The 20,680-nt window shown below is 45.0% G+C and overlaps 1 protein-coding gene across 1 annotated transcript in view; it reads left to right on the forward strand.

Moving 5' to 3' along the window:
• The window catches only part of Trpv1 (transient receptor potential cation channel subfamily V member 1), a 68,738-nt gene that overhangs the window by 25,073 nt on the left and 22,985 nt on the right, over window positions 1-20,680 (forward strand). Inside the window, exons 2-10 of the mRNA XM_070001774.1 lie at window positions 1,787-2,103; window positions 2,741-2,907; window positions 2,980-3,132; window positions 3,595-3,735; window positions 3,829-4,127; window positions 4,937-5,116; window positions 8,641-8,799; window positions 14,194-14,289; window positions 15,666-15,736. Coding sequence (XP_069857875.1) covers window positions 1,820-2,103; window positions 2,741-2,907; window positions 2,980-3,132; window positions 3,595-3,735; window positions 3,829-4,127; window positions 4,937-5,116; window positions 8,641-8,799; window positions 14,194-14,289; window positions 15,666-15,736 — 1,550 coding nt within the window. The 5' untranslated portion in view covers window positions 1,787-1,819. The remainder of the gene's footprint in view (window positions 1-1,786; window positions 2,104-2,740; window positions 2,908-2,979; window positions 3,133-3,594; window positions 3,736-3,828; window positions 4,128-4,936; window positions 5,117-8,640; window positions 8,800-14,193; window positions 14,290-15,665; window positions 15,737-20,680) is intronic.

Below are 20,680 nucleotides of genomic sequence, written 5' to 3' on the forward strand. Positions count from 1 at the left end.
GAATTAAGGGAATGTAGGTAAACTCTTTGGCATGGTGATTGTGCTTTGCATACCAAATGCTCAAACACACACGTGAAGAGCATGCTCACTTATTCTCATTCACTTCCTATGTTTTTATTTATTTATTTATTTACTTTTTATTTTATTTTATATTTTTGGTCATACTGGAGATGGAATCCAGGGTCTCATGCATGCCACATACCCATCCCTGCTGTGCCTTTGAAATGACTACAGGCTCTCCACATTAGGATGGGAAATTATCTTCTGAAAGCACAGATTCACTTGTGGTCTGCATGCTTGTAAAGCGACTTAATGCTTCCTATGGTCCACATAAGCATGTCCACATTCTGTTTGTCTTCAAGGCCTACAATGTAGCCTGCTGCCTATCCTGCTGGATCTTTGACTTCCTCTCCTCCAGCTGCTCCTGGTCCCATCTTCTCCCTCCCTCTCCCTGAAGGAATGTGACAGGTGGATTGAATGGGAAGAATGATGGATGTGGAATTTTCTGTGGCTTGGATAACATATCACCTTGTCCCATTCTGGGGTCAGAAGCATCTAGGCCTTCCTGAGAGGGCGGGAGAGAATGGATGGGGCAGGCGAGAGACCACTGCTCAGCAGTCTGCCCCATCTGTGTCTCGGGGCATCAGACCATAGTTGATTTATTACCCTGGCCTTGCCATGTGCTCAGAACTTGAGAGGAGTCTACTTTTTCAGTGGCTGTTTTCCAGGATCCAGATGCTGCTGGAACTTAATCTCACTAACTAAATGAGTGTTCAGAAAGTCTAGGTCCATTTCCATTTCTCCATGGAGACTAACACAGTTTTTTTTTTCTCAGAGAGATGGGTCAGGAAGAGAGAGAGAGATAAAAATTAATAGACACATTTGCTAGATTAAAACTTGCTAGGGACAAATAGAAATTGTACAAGGTGGGCCATCAGAATAGCTAGACAGAAAGTGTGGCCATGCTAGAGGTGAGTGGGGTCATGGTTGGTGAAGGGGCCTTTGTGAGGTGAGTTAGCAGTGCTGCATTCTGAGGGAAGGAGGCATCAGAGGGATGGGAGGACTTGGGCAGGGGGTGGGGGGATGCATCATGAGAGCAAAGGCCCCTGTGATGGGGTAACACTGGGTACCAGGGAGTAGGATGCTCAGTAGGTGAAGGGAAATGTGGGAGATGAGGTTAGGAAGGGAGTGGAAAAGAACATCAGCACCTAGTCCTAGCTGGATGCAGCCATCCTAACAACCAGTTTTCTGCCTGAAAGGGTAGGCCAGCATGCTGAAATACACTCATAACTGAGAAAAGGGGTAGACAGAGCTGGTGGCATATGAGCTGTAGAGGAAGGTTGTGCAGTGCAGAGTGCAGAGTGAGGTGTCACCTTGTTCTGGGATACAGACTGCCCACCCTATGTCTTTGGGGCTCAGCCATCCTCAGCGCCTTGTCCTTCCCTGATGCAGCTGGTGATGTCCACTCCTTTAGAAGCACCTGAGGAGGGATTGGGGAGGGAGAGAGAGCAGTGGAGACTGTGGACAGAGAATTTCAGAGGTTGGGGTCATGTTAAACACAGTCTCATAGCCTACTGGCCCCAATCCTTGCTAATGGAGCTAAAATTGCATATTATAGGCCACAGTGGTGTGAGGGAGGATTGATCATGAAAGCATTAGTTTGAGGTAAAGGGCAGCACTGGTTGGACTTTTGGGGTTTCATAAGGGCTTTGCCAAAGAGAGCAGTTGGGGCTAAGAATGTGTAGTCCTCAAGCTGAGAACAAACTTCATCTCTGGCTGCCTATAGATTTCATTTTGAGCCTCAGAAGATCTGATAAGAATGAAGAAATCGGCTAACTTAGACTCAAGGGAGTCTGAGGACACGCCACAAGAAAACTCCTACCCAGACCCCCCAAATGGAGACCCCAACTGCAAGTCACCTCCAGCCAAACCCCACATCTCCACAGCCAAGAGCCATACCCGGCTCTCTGGGAAGGGTGAGTCGGGGGAGGCGTTGCTTATGGATTGCTCTTCCAAGGAAGGCAAGCTGAACTCTTGCCCAACCATCACAGTCAGCTCTGCTGCCACCATCCTTAGGCCTGGCGATGGTCCTGCCTGTATCACGTAAGTCTGGAGGCCACTCTAGGCCATGGGTTATAGCATGGGGCCTGGGGAGACTTCAGAGGCAATCTGGCCCAGCATTTGTACTCCTGGAACCTTGTGGGACACGTGGTCCCTGAGGCTGATGTGTGCGCTCATCACCAGCCCTAAACCCTTCTAATTCTTCAAGGCCATTAGACAGAAAGGACAGAGAGTTACAGTAACCAGCCCACCAGCCCTCCCTCCTCTTCTGAAGCCGAACAGGGAGGGCAGCAGCACAGCTGACTTCTGGATAGTGTGAGGATGCTTTTGCATTCAGCAAGGGTTATGTCAGCCCTTGAATCCCAGCTTCCTCCAAACTCCTGCTTTCTCAGCCCTAGAAGGAAGACAGGTAGGCTAATGCCCACAAATAGGGTGGAGACATGTATGTTCTATCCTATTATAGTGGCTCCTGGAAAGGTCACCTAACCAGAGGGGTGTCCTTTATGCCATGGTTTTTATTCCCACCTTCTGGTTTGCCTCAGTCTTTAGTTATGGTCTCTTTATAAGTTTCCAAGTCCTCAGTGGAGCCCAGGGCATGAGCTGGGACAAATCCTCAGGGGAGCCCAAGGCATGAAATGGAATTATGTCTGAGATTGTGTCTATTGATTGTTACCCCCAGACAATCATCCCAGGACCCTGTCCCCACTGGTGTGGAGAAGCCCCTCAAGCTCTATGACCGCAGAAGCATCTTTGATGCTGTTGCTCAGAGTAACTGCCAGGAGCTGGAGAGCCTGCTGCCCTTTCTTCAGAAGAGCAAGAAACGCCTCACTGACAGCGAGTTCAAAGGTGGGCATTGGGATCATGGTGCCCTGGGAGGGCTCCGTTTGGCCTGTTTCTGATTTTCCCTTTGTCTTTCAGACCCTGAGACAGGGAAGACCTGTCTACTAAAAGCCATGCTCAACCTGCACAACGGGCAGAATGACACCATCTCTTTGCTCCTGGACATTGCCCAGCAGACAGGCAGCCTAGATGAGTTTGTCAATGCCAGTTATACAGACAGCTACTATAAGGGTGAGTAGTGTCAGAGGTAGTGTGACAGCCCACAGCATACCTAAAACTGAGGGGGAAGCCAAGGGCTTCCACATTCCTCTGTACTCTACTGCTTGTCCAGCTATAGTGTTGGTTTCTTCTGGTTCTGATGCCTGCTTTCCTCATCTGTAGTCACCTTCTGGGGAGGAGAGTCCCCTGCTCAATTGGTGATCCTTGTCCCTGGAAGTCAGAACTTTTGGCCCTGTGAAATTTCCATTCCTTTCACTTTCCTCCTGATTCTGTGAGTTTGAACTCATGCTGTAGGACCTTCCTAGACTCCCCTGGGGACGCTGGCATGGCCTCTTGCAGTAGAGTCCATCTGGGTACTTTCAGACTGGTACTACCAGTGGTAACTGCTACCCAACCAAAGCCCTGCCTTTTGTGCATTTATCCTAGTCCTCATAGGACTGTCATCACAAAGCATATAATATATATCCTCTGTAGGCCAGACTGCGCTGCACATTGCCATTGAGAGACGCAACATGGCACTGGTGACCCTCCTTGTGGAGAATGGAGCAGATGTCCAGGCAGCAGCCAATGGGGACTTCTTTAAGAAGACCAAAGGGCGACCTGGTTTCTACTTTGGTAGGGAGACCATTTGGCAAATATGAAGGGGCTGGAGGGATGATGGTACAGGGACCAGTCCATCTCATTCCCTGGACCCACTGTTGACTGCAGGTGAGCTTCCCCTCTCCCTGGCAGCATGCACTAACCAGCTGGCTATCGTGAAGTTTCTGCTGCAGAACTCCTGGCAGCCGGCAGACATCAGTGCCAGGGACTCGGTTGGCAACACAGTTCTGCATGCCCTGGTGGAGGTGGCGGACAACACAGCTGACAACACCAAGTTTGTGACGAGCATGTACAATGAGATTCTGATTCTGGGGGCTAAGCTCCATCCCACGCTGAAGTTGGAGGAGCTCACAAACAAGAAGGGGCTCACACCACTGGCTCTGGCTGCTAGCAGTGGGAAGATTGGGGTAAAGGAGGGGTCTCAGCCCTGAACTGGAGGCACCGGGCAGTGAGGGTAGTTTAAGAGGATTTATGTGCAAGACTCTCATGGCAGCAACCAGTATTGCTGGTAGAGTAAGTCAAAGGAATTGTGAGCACGGAGCAGAAGCCAGCAGGGCAGACCTACCATCTTTGATTTCCAACTCTAGTGTCACCAATGTGGTGGGTGGGGATGCATGATGGGTGTGGACTTAGGGAGGAGTGAGTGGAGCCTAGGGTTAGATAGAAGAGGCTACTGGTGTCTTTCCATGGTGAGCAGCAGTTTTGCATGATAAAGAAGGTCCTAAGGGACAGTGTGGGGTGACCAGGCCCAAGTTCAGGGCCTGTAGATGATGTTAGGCCGTGGAAGGCTTCTGGGGCAGGGGTTGAGGGTGGGGTGAGGATGCTGGAATTGGAGGGGAGGGAAATTTCTTAGTACCAGGGGATCCTGGAATCTTGTCCAAGCCTCTTAGGAAACCTGGCTTTACTTTCTGGATTTTGTTTGTTTCCTTCTGGCTTGAGGTTTCCTAGGATGTCATTGGGGGAGGGGAGGGCTAGGGGCCCAGGTATAGTGGGCACAATATGGCTGCAGGTGGAGTTAGAGGCAGTGGGCAGGTGTGGGTCTTGATAGTGGGCAAGAGCAGGTGGGGGCTAGTGGGGAGCCTGGAATCCCCAGTGGTGCTGCCAGGTGGAGAAGCTGAGTTCATTTCATTTCCCAGGAGACCTTAGGGCCTGCATGGGTATATAGCCCATGGCTGGGACTCTAACTAGCCTCTGAGGCCTCTTGTACCTGCTTCAGGTGTTGGCCTATATTCTTCAAAGAGAGATCCATGAGCCTGAGTGCCGGCACCTGTCCAGGAAGTTTACCGAGTGGGCCTATGGGCCTGTGCATTCCTCACTGTATGACCTGTCCTGCATCGACACCTGTGAGAAGAACTCAGTGCTGGAGGTGATCGCCTACAGCAGCAGTGAGACCCCAGTGAGTGCCAGGGCTAAGATGTGGCCAGGGTCAGAAGGGATTCCCCATAGCTCTACCTAGCCCATATAGCCCACCTTGCACCAGTAAAATCCTACTGCCCCAAGCCTAGACCCTGAAGCCTCCTCTCCCCCTCTATTCCCATGGGATGTTTTCTTAAGCATATAAACAACAGAGGATTATTGTCTCATAAAAACTGGAACATTGAAAAAGTACATAGACAAAGATAAACCCTTCCTTTGTATCATATAAAAGGTTTCATTTGTACCATATGAAAGTTTCATTTTGTTTACATAAATGGGAATCACGCTATATACAATGTAGAACAAACAAGTCTTTTCAACTAATGGCATGCCTTGTAGACATATTATATCAATGCAATTGAGTCCTTCTCATTAAAAAATATTGTTGCATAATATTTGATTGTGGGATGATAGGTGTCCACAGGACATTCCAGTTATTTGCAAATTCTTGCTGCTACCATGCTGCAGGTTATTTGGTCTAGGTTCGAGGGTTTTTCAATGAAAGATACTTGGAGTTGCAACCATCAAAAATATGCTTATTTAGGCTGTTTATGTGTGTGTATGTGTATGTATGTGTGTGTACACATGAGCTTGTGCATGCATGCACACTGGGGCTTTAGTTTAGATCTTGTGCTTTTGTTTGGCTTTTTCTGCTGAAGTCTGGTGTTCTACTGCTTGAGCCACACCTCTACTTTTGCTGAGCCATATCTCCACTTCTGGCTTTTTATTGTTTCAGCCTCTCAAGTGCTAGGATTAATGACATGTACCAGCATGCCCAGCTTTTCTTAACATTTTAATCAATCTACCACCAATGGGTACATAACTATCCGCATTCTTGCCAACCTGAATATCATTAACCTTTTTGTGAGGAAATTGAGTCATGAGGGTATCAGGATAAAGAAAGGGCAGAAAACAAATATAACAGATCAACAGAGTTTTATTTTGGATGAAAACCTGAGAGGGGCTCCAGAGTCTTCCAGTAAGAATGGAGAGACACTGGCACACTCTCTTACACCAGAGGTCTTCTTTCGTTAGAGAGAGTGAAGTCAGGCAGGGGCCTGGGGTAGTTTGTCATCAGAAGTGGGGGTGGGATTAGAACTGGGTTGAGTTATAGGGAAGCATCTGTTTTTAGCATGCAAAAAATTGTAGGTTATCTTTTTTTTTACAGCTGAAGGGTATATTTGGGAAGAAGGAACAGGGTAGAAGATGATTCAGATTCATTGAGGTCTATAGCAAGGACAGTTGTTTTTCAGTCATGGGGCTTGAACTCAGGACCTGGGCACTGTCTCTGAGCTTCTTTTGCTCAAGGCTAGTGTTCTACCACTTGAGCCACAGCATCGCTTCTGGCCTTTTCTGTTTATGTGATACTGAGGAATTGAACCCAGGGCTTCATGCATGCTAGGCAAGCACTCTACCACTAAGCCACCTTCCCAGCCTACAAGGGCAGTTTTATACATATCAGGGGGAAAGGTGAGTGTTTTGAATTTAAGTCATTTTCTATTACTTTTTTCTTTTAAAATATGGATTAAATCCATAGAGACAAAATGCAATCTCATTAATATCTAAACTACCTTCCTTCCTTCCTTCCTTCCTTCCCCCATCCTTCTTCCCACTCTCTCTCTCTTTCCCTTCTTTCTTTTTTTTTTGACTGTATCTATAGCTCCGGCTAGCTTCAAACTTGTGATCTTTCTGCCTCAGTCTCCCAAGAACTGGGATTATAGGGTATTTTCTTGATTAATATGAAGCAGAGATTTTTAAATTATCAACCTTTCATGTATCTTTGGACAATTTCCTATTTATTATCCATTTCCATTTCTTCTATTGGGCTTTTTGGTTATAGATGTTCTCTCTCTCTCCTTCTCTCTGTCTCTCCCCCTCTCTCTTTCCCTCTCCCTCTCTCCTTCTCCCTCTACCTCTCCCTCTCCCTCCTTCCCCCTCTCCCTCCCTCCCTCCCTCCCTCTCTCTCTCTGTATGTCTATCTGTCTGTCTGTCTATCTGTCTGTCTGTCTGTCTCTCTGCCCTAGGGCTTAAACTCAGGGCCTGGACACTATCACTTAGCTTTTTCTGCTCAAGGCTAGCACTACCACTTGGACTATACCTCCACTTCCAGCCTTTTCCTGGTTAATTGGAGCTAAGAGTCTTATGGACTTTCCTACTAGGGCTGACTCAGAACTCAGCCTCCTGAGCGGTCATGATCATAGGTATGAGCCACAAGTGCTCAGATGTTGATGCTCTTACTTGAGAATGAATCAATCTTTTCTCTATTGCCCATGTTGCTATGATTTTTTTCTCTCCTAGTCTCTTTTGCCTTTTAATTTCACTTATCATATCATTTACTTATAGAAGGTTTTCATTTTGACAGGGTCAAGCTGTTTAGTCTCTTCCTTTTGTAGTTTCTGTGCTTGCTGCTCACTCTGCCTTTTCCACTTCAAGTCACACATTTATTCTTTATTTTGTTTTACTTCTTTTACATGTATTTTATTCTTGGCACTTTATCTAGAATTTGTTTCTGTGTAGGTGTTAAGAAACCTCAACGTCACATATTGCAGTCATCCTGTCATCACAGGCAGGACATAAGAAAGGCCCCATCACCTGTCCCCTTTCAGAGGACCTTTCTGGAATGGAGTCCAGCAGGGGTGGCGAGGCCTGGCTGCTTGGCCCTATTGTGTATACCTAGGCTGCCATGCTGAATCTAGCCTCTGACTGAGAGTCTAGACACAGGAGTTCTCAAAGGGGCAATGCACATATAAAATGACCTCAAAAAAGGAATTGACCTGGAGGAAAGAAAACTCTGGGGCCATCCCTGACATCTTTGTGTCTCTAAAGGCTCATTGGGTCCAGGAGTAAGGCTTGGTTTAGGGCCCTCAGGCAAGAACTGATAAGAGATCACTACACTGACCAGGGTTACTTGGACCTAAACAAAGTCTCTGGATATGAAACTTTTGCCTTAAAGCATACTTGTAATGACAGTGACCATCATTGGTCCCCTACTTCAAGAAAAGTCTTTCAGGTTCCTTTAAATCTCCTGATGAGATGATGACCACCTCAGCCTGATCCAGGGGTGCAAATGTGAGAAGTAAGGAATCTAGAGGCTCTTTTCTTACCTGCCCTCAGTCATACCTGAAGCAAGCCACACTCTGTCTGAGCCAGCTTCTTCCCATTATTGTGGGAATAATAAAGATGAGGGTTCCCTAAAGTGAGTTTCTAATGGACATAGTTGGACAATGCTATGGGTGCTTACATGAGAAATTAGGGTTTATCCAATTCTCCCAAATTCACATTGTCCCCTCAAAGACACTGAGACAAGAGGGTGGTCACTAAGAGCCAGAGCTAATACCAGCCCCAGGTCCTGGCTGCTTACTGGTTCAGATGCTAGATGTTCCTCAGCTGTTTGGTGGACTGATGAGACATATGTCTACATGGTGTGAGAACACCACAGGCTGTTGTGAATATACAAGGCAGCCCCTGGTTGGGGAATGACGCTCCTTCTTTTTGCTCCCTTAGAATCGCCATGACATGCTCCTGGTAGAGCCCCTGAACCGACTCTTGCAGGACAAATGGGATAGATTTGTCAAGCGTATCTTCTATTTCAACTTCTTCATCTACTGCCTGTATATGATCATCTTCACTACGGCTGCATACTACAGGCCTGTGCATGGCTTGGTGCGACTAGCGGGTTGGGCCATGGGTTGTGTGGGGAGGTAGAGGGGAAGGTGATTGTGGGTGTCCACTGGGTGGAATATTCCATAAGACATCCTCTGCCAGACTCTAGGTCCAGATTCTGCCTCAAAACCCTTTCTGGCTCACTGGAGAGGAAGAAGGACCCTAGGACATCCTTACTGCCCTGGACTCAGCCTTCCTGCTCTCTGGTTGTCTTGAGGTTGCACTCAGTGTCCACTTCTGGCCAACTTCCTTCAACTTGTATGTTGCAAAAATCTTTGAGTACAGGATAGGAAGCACTCAGTTAAAAATAATGCAGAAATCAGGGCTTGTGTCTGCAGCATCAGATGGTGTAAGCTCTGATTGCATGAGAATTAAAGAAAAAGAAAACAGATGTGGTTACTAAGACATGGGGTGGCTCTTGAATATCCTTCCTGATTTTTTAAAGTGAAGTGATCTTGTGGTGGCATGGGTGGTGGTGGTGGTGACGTTAGTACTGGGACTTGAACTCAGGGCCTTGTGCTCTCACTTAGCATTTTTTTTTTTTTAGTTCTGGGGTTGCACTGAGGGTCTGGGCACTGTCCCTGAGTTTCTTTGGCTCAAGACTAGTGCTCTACCACAGTGCCACTTCTGGCTTTTTCTGTTTATGTGGTACTGAGGAATCAAACCCAGGGCTTCATGCATGCTAGATAAGCATTCTACCACTAAGCCACATTCCCAGCCCTCACTTAGATTTTTTTTTTTTGGGTCTGGTCGTAGGGCCTAAACTCTGGGCCTAGCTGGGCACTGTCCCTCAGCTCTTCAGTTCAAGACTAGTGCTGTACCACTTGAGCCACAACGCCACTTCCGGCTTTTTTCTTTTTGCTTATGTGGTGCTGAGGAATAGAACCCAGGGCCTCATGCATGCAAGGCAAGCGCTCTACCACTGAGCCACCTTCCCAGCCCCCTCACTTAGATTTTTGTTCAAAGCTGGTACCTCAATCACTTGAGCCACACCACTATTTATGGATTTGGTCAGTTAATTAGAGACAAGAGTCTCATGGATTTGTCTGCTTAGGCTGGCTTTGAATCTTGATCCTCAGATCTCAGCCTCTTGAGTAGCTAGACTGACAGCTGTAGAATGACAGCATGTGGCAATAGGGATATCTTATTGGTGGAGTAATAGAGGAAGGGTGGGATTAGTTATGTCTGGGCATATCCCTGAAAAGGGGTCATTTGATGCAGATGGAGGTGGCAATACTGTGTCATGTGATGTGGGGGTGAGTCTTTGTATTATCTATTGAGGAGGGACAAGGAAGACAGATCCTGTCTTAACTGGCCAGTGAATCTGGAGTTGCTAATATTGGTGGCTTTGGCCTATTTTAGTTCTTTCATGAGGTCTTCCTGGAAGTGAAATACTGCCTGAGCTATAGCCCTCTGGGTACATTAGATCAGCTATCTGGGAGAGATGAAAACAGAGACCCAACATGGCAGATGAATTGAAGCATTATGGTACAGTAACAGAAGGGAGGCAGTAAAGGTGATAGTGGAGTTTAGATACAGGTGTAGGCACTGGAAAATATTAGTAAAAGACAGCAATAGAAAAAAAAGAGGAACTGAGTGGGAGCATACTTTTGGAAGGTTCCTTGTAGCTATAATTTGCATCATACTTTCAGAAACTGTGAAGGAGTAATTACTGATTACTAGGAGGAATACTACTGCAAATCTGAGGTGTGACCAGCCAGGTAGTGCCTGCCTGTCATGTGGCAGGCCAGAAACAAGAGTGACATCTGGTGTCACTCCTCCAGTATTTGCACAAGGTGAAGACTGGTTGCTCCTGTTAGTATACAAGAGAAGAGGAGGTTAGAGGTGAAGGAGTTTGGAAGAGTCCCGGTGGGGGAGCTGCCTTCTTTAGGGGGTAGAAGTGGCACCATTGGGATAATCTGTTGAGCTCAGGGGCTGTAGATAGGGGGAGGAGGACTTGATGAGATCTCTCTCATTCTGGCCAGAATAGGTTGGCCAGAGGTTTGAGAAACACCTAATCTCCTGATTTTTGGGGTCCAGTTTCAGTTGATATTGATGCTGGTTGGGGTAAGTGGGAGTCAGCATGGTTCCACAGCAAAGACTGGATAGTTTATTGAATTAGGCAGGGATATAGTAGATATAAGATCCAGTCCAGAGGTTAGCAGAGATTGCCTAGACATGAACTCATATGGACTAATCACAAGGGGACTGCAAGTCAGGGAGCAAAACTTTAAAAGAGACAAAGGGAAGCCAGGTGCCTGTGGCTCATGCTTGTAACCCTAGCTACTTAGGAGGCTGAGATCTGAGGATCACAGTTTGAATCCAGACCAGGCAGAAAAGTCTCCATGAGACTATATCTCCAATGACCTTCTCAAAAACTGGAAGTGGCACTGTGGCTCAAGTGGTAGACTTAAGCACAAAAAAAACTCAGGGATAGTACCCAGGCCCTGAGTTCAAGCCCTAAAACTGACAAAAAAAAAAAACAAAAAACAAAACCAAAGGCAGTAGAGCTATGCAGTGCTAATGTGCCCATACTGAACAGAGGTGACTAAGTTCTTTAATGGATCACTGGGATAATTCATCTTGTCTACTTTTCCTGGTGATTGGGTTGTTAGAGAATATGAAATTTCCACTTACTGTGAAATGTGAATTGTTGGGTGATCTGGGAGGTAAATTCCACCCATTGTCTAATTGAAAGGAGGAAAGGGTGCTGAAGCATGGTATAATATCAGACAGTAGTTTGGAGGTGAGTATAGAAACTCTTTTGCTGATGGTGGGAAAAGTTTGACTTATCATATGCAGGTATTCACCAGGACAAGCAGGTAACCAATTCTTTTAATAGAGAGCCTGTGAGTGAAGTCAGTTTGTCAGTCTTGTCCTGGGAGTGTCCCAGATGGACTGGAAAATGGGGAAATGGGGGGGGGGGGAAGAGTGTCTGATGTTGGATTGTGGGGTGGATTTTTGACAGAGCAGATCTTCGAGAGAAAGTGTAGCTGGGAATATGTTTAGGGAATAGCTTTTGAATGAATTGTCCATTTACTATGGAAGACCTCTGGGCTGTGTAAAATTCTCTTTCTTTCTATGTTTGGGCATTAGATTGGATAATATAATAAACATATTTAGAATCAGTGTAAGTTTTAATAGCAGAGGTTGCTGTCAGCAAGAAGTATCTAGATGCTTGTGAGGAAAGGGAAGAAATGTGGAAAGTAGAAGTAAACGAGGGGCGCCGGAGATGGCAATGGAGCAGGAGGACTGGGTGGAGAAGCAAGGAATTAACAAGATCCAGGAGTTACCCGGGGATGAGCAGCTGTTGCCCACTGCTTCCTAGGTTGCAAGGGAATCCTGGCCCTAACATGTGCCCTGGTTTCCCCAAAATGAGCATGGAAGTCAAAGGAAAAGAAGAGCAAGATGGGGCTCAACAGCAGAGACTCATTTGTTAACCTGATAAGCATTTCTGGCCAGGGTCAATAATGGTCAGGGTCAGGGGGTGACTTCCTTTAGAGACTGGAGGCACCTTTTTTTTTTGTCTACCATAGGGCCTGAACTCAGGGCCAGGGCATGTACCTTTTCTGTTCAAGGCTTGCTTTCTACCTCTTTAAGCCATAGCTCCACTTCTAGTTTTCTGGTGGTTAATTGGAGATAAGAATCTCATGAACTTTCCTGCCTGAGGTTGGCTTTGAACTGTTATCCTCAGACTACCAGTGCTAGATTAACCAGACTGGGGGCTTTTCAAGGTCTGAGAATGAACTGCCTATAGGGCTGAGGAGTTTGCTTAGGGGTAGGATTGACATCTGGGGCTGAAGCTGGGTAGTTAGCTCTCAGCAGATGGGATAGACTCAGGTCCTTGAGCCTTTTTTTAGCTTTCTTTTTTGTTGGTCGTGGGGCTTGAACTCTGGGTCTGAGCTTTGTCTCTCAGCGTCTGAGCATTGTCTCTCAGCTCTTCAGCGAGCACTCTACCACTTGAGCCACTTCCCTTTTTTTTTTTTGGTCAGTCCTGGGGCCTGAACTCTTGGCCTAGGCTTTGTCCTTCAACTCTGCAGCTCAAGGCTAGTGCTCTACCACTTGAGCCGCAGTGCCACTTCCAGCTTTTTTGCTTATATAGTGCTGAGGAATTGAACCTCATGCATGCAAGGCAAGCACTCTACCACTGAGCCACTTTCCCAGCCCCCCCTTTCTTAGCTTTTTCACTCAAGGCTGACACTCTACCACTTGAATTGCACCCCACTTCTGGCTTCTTGCTGATTAGTGGAAGGTGAGACTCTCAAATTTGTCAACCCTGGTTGGCTTCAAACAATGACCATCAGATCTTAGCCTCCTGGGTAGCTAGTATTACAGATATAAGCCACTGGTGGAAAGCTCTTTGGGTCTCACACTGATCTCATCTCCACCCTGCCTGCCTGCTCCATTTTGTTCACTTACTTGTTCATAGTCCATTTTGTGGACCTATACTTTTGAACACTGGTTTTGTATCTGGCCCTGTGTTACCAATTGAATCAGTTTGTAAGACTACTCAGTTCTACTCTGGGCATGGACTCCATTTCCTTTCTGAATTGAGTCTTTCTTGTTCAATACCCAGGGCACATAATTTGCTGCTTCTATTTCTGAGGCATTTTGCTTGGAAATTTGGTCTAAAAAACTCTGGGCTGTGGCTCAGGTGGTAGAGTGTCTGCTTGACTTCAAGCCCTAGAACCACAAACAAATCCCAAACCTGAAATCAGCCCAATAAACAACACAATGTCCCCAATTTCATAGTTAGATGAAAACTGATTGCTACCCATCTATTAAGATCATTTAATGACTTCAGTAAAGATGAGAAATGTGCTAATCAATGAAACACGCTAATGAGATAGTGGTGACTGAAACAAAAGTGTGTGTGTGTGTGTGTGTGTGTGTGTGTGTGTGTGTGTGTGTATGTGTGTGTGTGTATGTGTGGTGGCCCTCTCTGTCCCTTATCTGTGAGAAGTTCCTACACTCCTGGAAAGCAGGTGCCAGACCAAACATCCTTAGTTCAGTACCACAGGCCGTGGGAGCAGCGGGATTCCTATGCCATCAGATCTGTAGGAGAGCCTCCTTCACCCAGTGGGCAGACCCTAGCCAGGAAGACAGCACAGCAGTGTGAAGGATTCTTTGTTTGCTACCTGAAGGCTGCCACTATGGGGAAATCATGTCCCACAAAGGAGCTTTCTTGCAGGCATCTCATAATAAGGCATAATTGTGTTCTTTCAATCTCTCTATCTCTTGCTCCTCCTGTCCTACCTTCCCTTCTTCCACCTCTCCAAATGGAGGCTGTCTCTCCAAGTAAGGGGCTGGATCTTAATCACAAGGCTTGGAATCTAGTAAATGTTTGTTGACTGAATAAGTGAACGGAATCACCAATTTCTTTGCCTCCCACAGCCTCCTTATGAAATGAAAAACACTGTTGGAGACTATTTCCGAGTCACTGGAGAGATTCTGTCAGTGTCTGGGGGCGTCTATTTCTTTTTCAGAGGTGTGAGTATTCCTTTGTGCTATGAGTTTCTATTATTATGGAAAGGAGACAAAAAAGCTAAGGGGTCTGTTTTCAATAGGCACATAATGGCCCTACCTGAAGTGAGAGGAGAATAGCTAAATTTCAGGAAAAGTCCCTCAGGGCATTCTGGGCTGGAGTAGGAGACTGTCCAGTGCATGCCTAGGAGCCTAGACTCCTCAAATTTGAGGAAGTCAGGGATTTCCACTGGGAACCTCTCATTGAAAGTAATAGTTAAATCCAGGAGTTGGGTGGAAGTCTTTTAAATGAAAAATCAGGATTAGTAGTTTAAATCATCAAAGCTTCTGTTAAGGCTCAGAATAATAAAGGAAATGTATCTGTATATTGGACCCATTTTCTTTTAACAAATTTTCTTGCATGTATACTCTACGGCCATTCTTCCAATATAAGGCAAAAGATTTATAAGGTCTTAAAAGAAAGCAGAGTATAAGGCTGTTCTTCTTAATAGGCAGAATCTTTTCTTTTTCCTTTTTTTTTTTTTTTAAAGAACTTTATTAGCATTTCTAGTTTCCTTGTAGTGCTGGAAATGGAACCCAGGGCCTTGCACTTGCTAGACAAGTGGTCTACCACCGAGCTACACTCGCAGCTCTGAATCTTTTCTTGAATGTGGGATTACCTTTTGGCTCTTACTTCATCTTTTTAGCAAAAACTAAAGCTATAATGAATGCATGATTTATTATTTTCAGTTTCAGTGTTAAAGAGGGGCAAGAACTTAGGTGAATGCCAAGAGATTTGAATACAGAATTTGATAAAACAGTTACTGAGATAGGATCTCATTATGTATCCCAGCTGGCCTTAAACTCTTGATCTTCTGCCTCAGCCTTCTGAGTGCTAGGATTGTAGGTGGGAACCACCAGGCCCAGTGGGATCATTATGATTTCCTTCCCTCCCTCCCTCCCTCCCTCCTTCCCTCCCTCCCTCCCTCCCTTCCTTCCTCTTTTTTTGTCTCTCTTTTTTCTCTTATTTTCTTTCTCTGCCAGTAATGGGACTTTCACTTTTTAACTTTTTACTACAATGTTTAGAGAAAATTAAGAAAAAAAGCACTAGTTAGAAAGGAGAAAGAAAAGTTCAATCTCACCTTTAAGTAGCAGTAATGGATAATATTCTGGTGACTTTTTCTCTGACATTTACTTCTAAGTGTGCTTATAATTTCACTTTATATTTAGAAAAAAATGGGGTCAGTTCACCACAATCACTTGATTAGCTGGATCCATTCTCTTCCATCCTTAATAATCTCTGAATAAACTCCAGAGTCTCATCAGATGATACTTAAAGAGCTCCCTCTCCATTGAGTGTATCCAACATTTTCTGAAGCCTCACTCTGTCTGCTTACCTGCAGATTCAGTATTTCCTGCAGAGACGACCATCAATCAAGACCTTATTTGTGGACAGCTACAGTGAGATGCTTTTGTAAGTGATATGTTGACTTTTATTCTCTTTTGGTCTAGTCCTGAGGTGACAGCAGTTAGTTTTCACTCATTCTTTCACTTGTTCTGGGCCTAAATACAGGTGTAAAATCTAGTTTTTAGACTCCAGGCCTAAATCCCAGGAATCCCATGTTAGGTCCAGCTACTTGCCCTTATATGCCAAATAAAGAAACATGGGCAGAGAAGGAGGTTTATTAATTACCTGACAGTACATATTCAATGGGGAGAATTGGGGGAAAGTGGTAGGTACTGGGCAAAGTGTGGCCTGCTGGATCATTACTTTTGTCTCTGGAGAAATTGTTAACCACTTTACCAGGGCCAGCAGGAATGAGGTGCCTGTGGGTTCCTGAGCTTCAGACTGTTCTTTTTAAGATGATAGAAGTTGGCATTGCTTGTTTGAGGGGCTGTTTGCATTCCACTACTTCCTTGTTTTTCTTCTTCTTTCCCCCCCTCCCTCTGGAACCCAAAGTTAATAGTAGAGTAAGCAGCAGGGCATAGCTTAGATCAGAGGGTACAGATATAAAGTGGGGGCAGGTCTGAGTTGATCAGCTTTTAGTAAACTCACAAGACCCAGAAGAGCCTCTTCTGGATCATCTAGTACACTAGGGCATTGCTAAACATGTTGGATCCATGGTAGAAGGCATTCAAGTGTTTACTGCATGTGTGAGTGCATACCCAGTGCTATCTATACCATCCATGCCAGATGAGAGTCAGGTGCTCAGATTGACAGACTGTGTTTTAACTTAATGTCCAAGTTAGACGTTTCCTTGTTCATTCTTTCCATCAGTTTGTCCATCCCTCTGGCATTCTCTGGGTTAGCACTTGAAGATTGTGATGAAATATTATTTTTTGCCTTCAAGAATTTCTAGTCTTTTTTGTTCACCCCTCCATCCCCGGCCTCCCCTCCACTGGGGTTTCTCAGTTCACCTGCACAACTGGCCTTTTACCACTCTAGTCACACCTCCTGCTATGATCTACTGGTTATTTTGGAGATGGAGTCCCACACACTTTCTTGTATGGGCTGGCTTTGGATTGTGATTGTCCAGATCTCCCTCTTAAGTAGTTAGGATTACACGTGTATGCACCAACACGTCTTGTTTATTTGTTTAAATGTTCTTAGCGGTTTTGTTTGAACTGACCCAACTGGAAACAACCTAGATATCCTTCAACAGGTAGCTTAATAAGCAAACTGTGGTACATACAATAGAATACTACTGGCAACAAAAAAGGCAGAAACCAAGGATTTATGCAACAAGCATGGATGAGTCAAAAGAATGCATTTTACTAAGTGAAAGAATCCAGGCCTAAGAGACTATTGATTATACAATTATATGTATATAAGATTCTACAAAAGGCTATTTAAAAGTGAAAGACCCCAGACTCCTGGGATACTTTTGTCTACAGGAGGGCACCCCAGAAACCAAGACTCCAAACCAGTAGATGCAACAAGCAAGAGGAGTTTATTCAGCGTTTGCACAAACGGTCTCTCTGCCCAGGCAAGGGAGAGAGCCCGGAGCAGCAGTTACGAGCATTTTTAAAGGCAAAGACCACAGGATTAGCATAAGACACCAGGTGCTCTGGGATTGGCCCAATTTAAAATTCACCATGTACTCCGGCAATCATTTTGCTAGGTGGGAAATTTTTGTAGCACTCGTAGTAAACTGGTTGGCTCAGGGCAAATCTAGGGGGAGCGGTTACCTTGGAGGGGAGTTCACATAGTTACAGGCTTGTGATGGGTTGACATTTGACCTAGCTTGCTGGACTTGCCAGATGGCCCTTATCTCAGGTCCCATTTGGGGAATTTCCAAACAGGAACTCACGCTCCTTTGTTCTTTATTTACGATGTTTGTTCTTTATTTAGGACTACAGAGCTTGTCCCAGGGCCGACATCTTGGCTCCGAGACTTTTTTTCACTCAATTCCTAATTTCCAGAAGGGAGGGGTGTTAGTGCTAGCACGAGCAAGTTTACAAAAGCAAAATCAGCAGTTAGCAATTGTAAAATGTAATTCTAATTTTTAATCTTTCAAAAGGAAGGCCAGCATACCAGTGGTTACCAGGGTTTGGAGGTAGGATTATAAGCACAAGACACCAGCACTTGGCATGATGCTATGTATTTTTCAAAACTCATGGAACTATGCAACACAGGCTAAATGTACAGTTTCCAAATTAAAAACAAATTAGATGTCAGAGAGATCTGATATACAATACAAATTGGGACAAATGAATTCAACTGTGTTTCAAATTAAGGACATGGCAGACTGAAAGGGGTATAGAACAAAAAAGACCTGCTGTGAGGGGCTGGGAAAGTGGCTCAGTGGTAGAGCACTTGCCTTGCATGCCTGAGGCCCTGGGTTCGATTCCTCAGCACCACATAAGCAAAAAGAAAAGAAAGCCGGAAGTGGCACTGTGGCTCAAGTGGTAGAGTGCTAGCCTTGAGCTGAAGAGCTGAGGGACAGCGCCCAGGCCCAGAGTTCAGGCCCCACAACTGGACCCAAAAAAAAAAAAAAAAGACCTGATGTGACTAAATTTGAAGATGAACATTTTTGGCTTTACACTGTGAGAAGAAAGATGAAAAAAAGTATATGTAAACAGTATATTCTATTTGGTAAACGTCTTTCCCACAAAATTATGTGTTAGGAACGCTGACTGTTCTGCATTCTAGTCTTTAAGGGCAGGGTTTTTTTTTCCTTCATCTTGGCTCTACTGACATTTTGGACTAGAAAATTTTTATTTGTAGTGAGAGGAGGCTATCCTGTGTGTTGAAGATTTAGCAATATCACTGGCTTTACTCACTAAATGCCAACAGCTATCTATCCCTTATCTGCCAGGCTGTGGTGTGTGTGTGTGTGTGTGTGTGTGTGTGTGTGTGTGTGTGTGTGTGTGTGTGTGTGTGTGTGTGTGTGTGTGTGTGTGTGTGTGTGTGTGTGTGTGTGCGCGCGCGCACTGAGCTTTGAGCTCTTTCTTGCCTTTTTCCACTCAAGGCTGGTGCTTTACTTCTGTCTCCACTTCTGGTGTTTTGCTAAGTAATTGGACATAAGACTCTTAGGGACTTTTCTGCCTGGGCTGGCTTCAAATTGCAATCATCAGATCTCAGCCTCCTGAGTAGCTAGGATTATAGGCATGAGTTACCAGTGCTTGGTTCATCTTCCAGTCTTGACAATAAAAATGATCACAGATATTATCAAAGGGTTCTATTTTGTATGATGTGATGTGATATGGTATGTGTACCAGAATTGTTCTTAATTAAGAAATACCATATTAGGAAGAAACAGAGAAGTAAAAATGCAGTTGTAAAAATATGATAGTCACAAGAAACCTCTATAAAGTAATCTAGAACCTCCAAGGAATGTCATGCACATGGGATTTTCAGACAGGGAGAACCAGTCTCTGGGTATCTTCACTCATGTTGTCTGTCCTGGACTCCAGATTTCCCTCATCCTGAGAAGAGAAAAAAGTGGGTATCTTTAAAAAAAAAATGTTGGTCTTGGGGCTTGAACTCAGGATCTGGGTACTGTCCCTGAGTTCTGTTGCTCTCAAAGCTATCACTCTACTGCTTCAGCCACAGCTCCACTTCCAGCTCTTTTGGTGCTTAATTGGAGATAAGAGTCTCATGGACCTTCTAGCCTGGGCTGGCTTTGAACTGCGATCCTCAGATCTCAGCTTCCTGAATAACAAGGATTATAGGTGAGCCACTGGTACCTGGCAAGAGTATATTTCTAACTTGATTTCAGGTAGTGTGTTCTTAGGGCTCATAAATTCCATCTTTCCCCCCTAATTTTGAGATTCCTATTCTTTATTCTGAAAAGGCAAACTCTAGCCACAGACAGGGTCTATGAGAAGGAGTAATGTTTTCTTATATTGCTCTACCACTTGAGCCATGCCTCCTCTTCCAGTATTTTTTTTGGCTGGTTAATTGGAGATAAGAATATCTCAGATTTGTCTGCCCTGGCTGGCTTTGAATTGTGATCCTAGGATCTCAGCTTCCTTAGTAGCTAGAATGATAGATGTGTGCCACCTAGCATCTAGCTTTTCTCCTTCCTGACACCCTGAGACTTACCTAATATCAATCTTGGAATTTTCATTGCTCCTTGCTTTCTCATGTCTTCCTCTTTCTTAGCTTTATCTCTTGTTTTATTTGAACATATGCTTCTGTATTTTCAACTGGTGGAAAAAAGATGGTATAACAGTAGAGGACACAGTGATAACAGCCTTCAGTGTGCTTGAATTCTGAGTCACATCACTCACACGTGTTTAGCCATTTCCCATTCTCTTCTTGGAGATCCCTTTAATTTCCTAGGTGGTATTTCTTATTTTCTGAAACCCAACCATGTCTCCATTTTTCTGTTTACTCTCTTCTTTGGGGGAAGAGTGTCTTGAACCAAAAAACAGGACAAGAGGGAAGTAAAATGTATTACAGATAAAACCACTCTGATTCTGGACTTTATATTAAGATCTATTTTAATTTTTTTCTCTGTAAATTTATTATATCTTCTTCTTGTCCCTTATGTTTTAAACTTTTTTTTTTTTTAATTGTAAGGCTTGAACTCAAGGCCTGGGCAGTGTCCCTGAGCTCTTCTCTTCAAGGCTATCACTCTACCACTTTGAGCCACAGTTCTACTTCTGGCTGGTTCTACTTCTCATGCAGTGCTTCCTGCCAGGACTGGTTTTGAACTGGGAGCCTCAGATCTCAGCCTCCTGAGTAGCTAGGATTACAGGAGTGAGCCACCAGTGCTCGTGTTCTAAATGTTTTTTAGGTTTTTTTTTTTTTTTTGTCAGTATGGGGCTTGAATTCTGGGCCGGGGTGCGGTTCCTCAGCTCTTCAGCTCAAGGAGAGTGCTCTACCACTTGAGCTATAGCACTACTTCAAGACTTTTCTATGGTTAATTGGAGATAAGTATTTCACAAGCTCTCCTGCCAGGGCTGGCTT

The sequence above is a fragment of the Dipodomys merriami genome, unplaced genomic scaffold (assembly GCF_024711535.1).
Source record: "Dipodomys merriami isolate MVZ:Mamm:240054 unplaced genomic scaffold, mDipMer1.0.p SCAF_59, whole genome shotgun sequence".
Lineage (NCBI taxonomy): Eukaryota > Metazoa > Chordata > Mammalia > Rodentia > Heteromyidae > Dipodomys > Dipodomys merriami.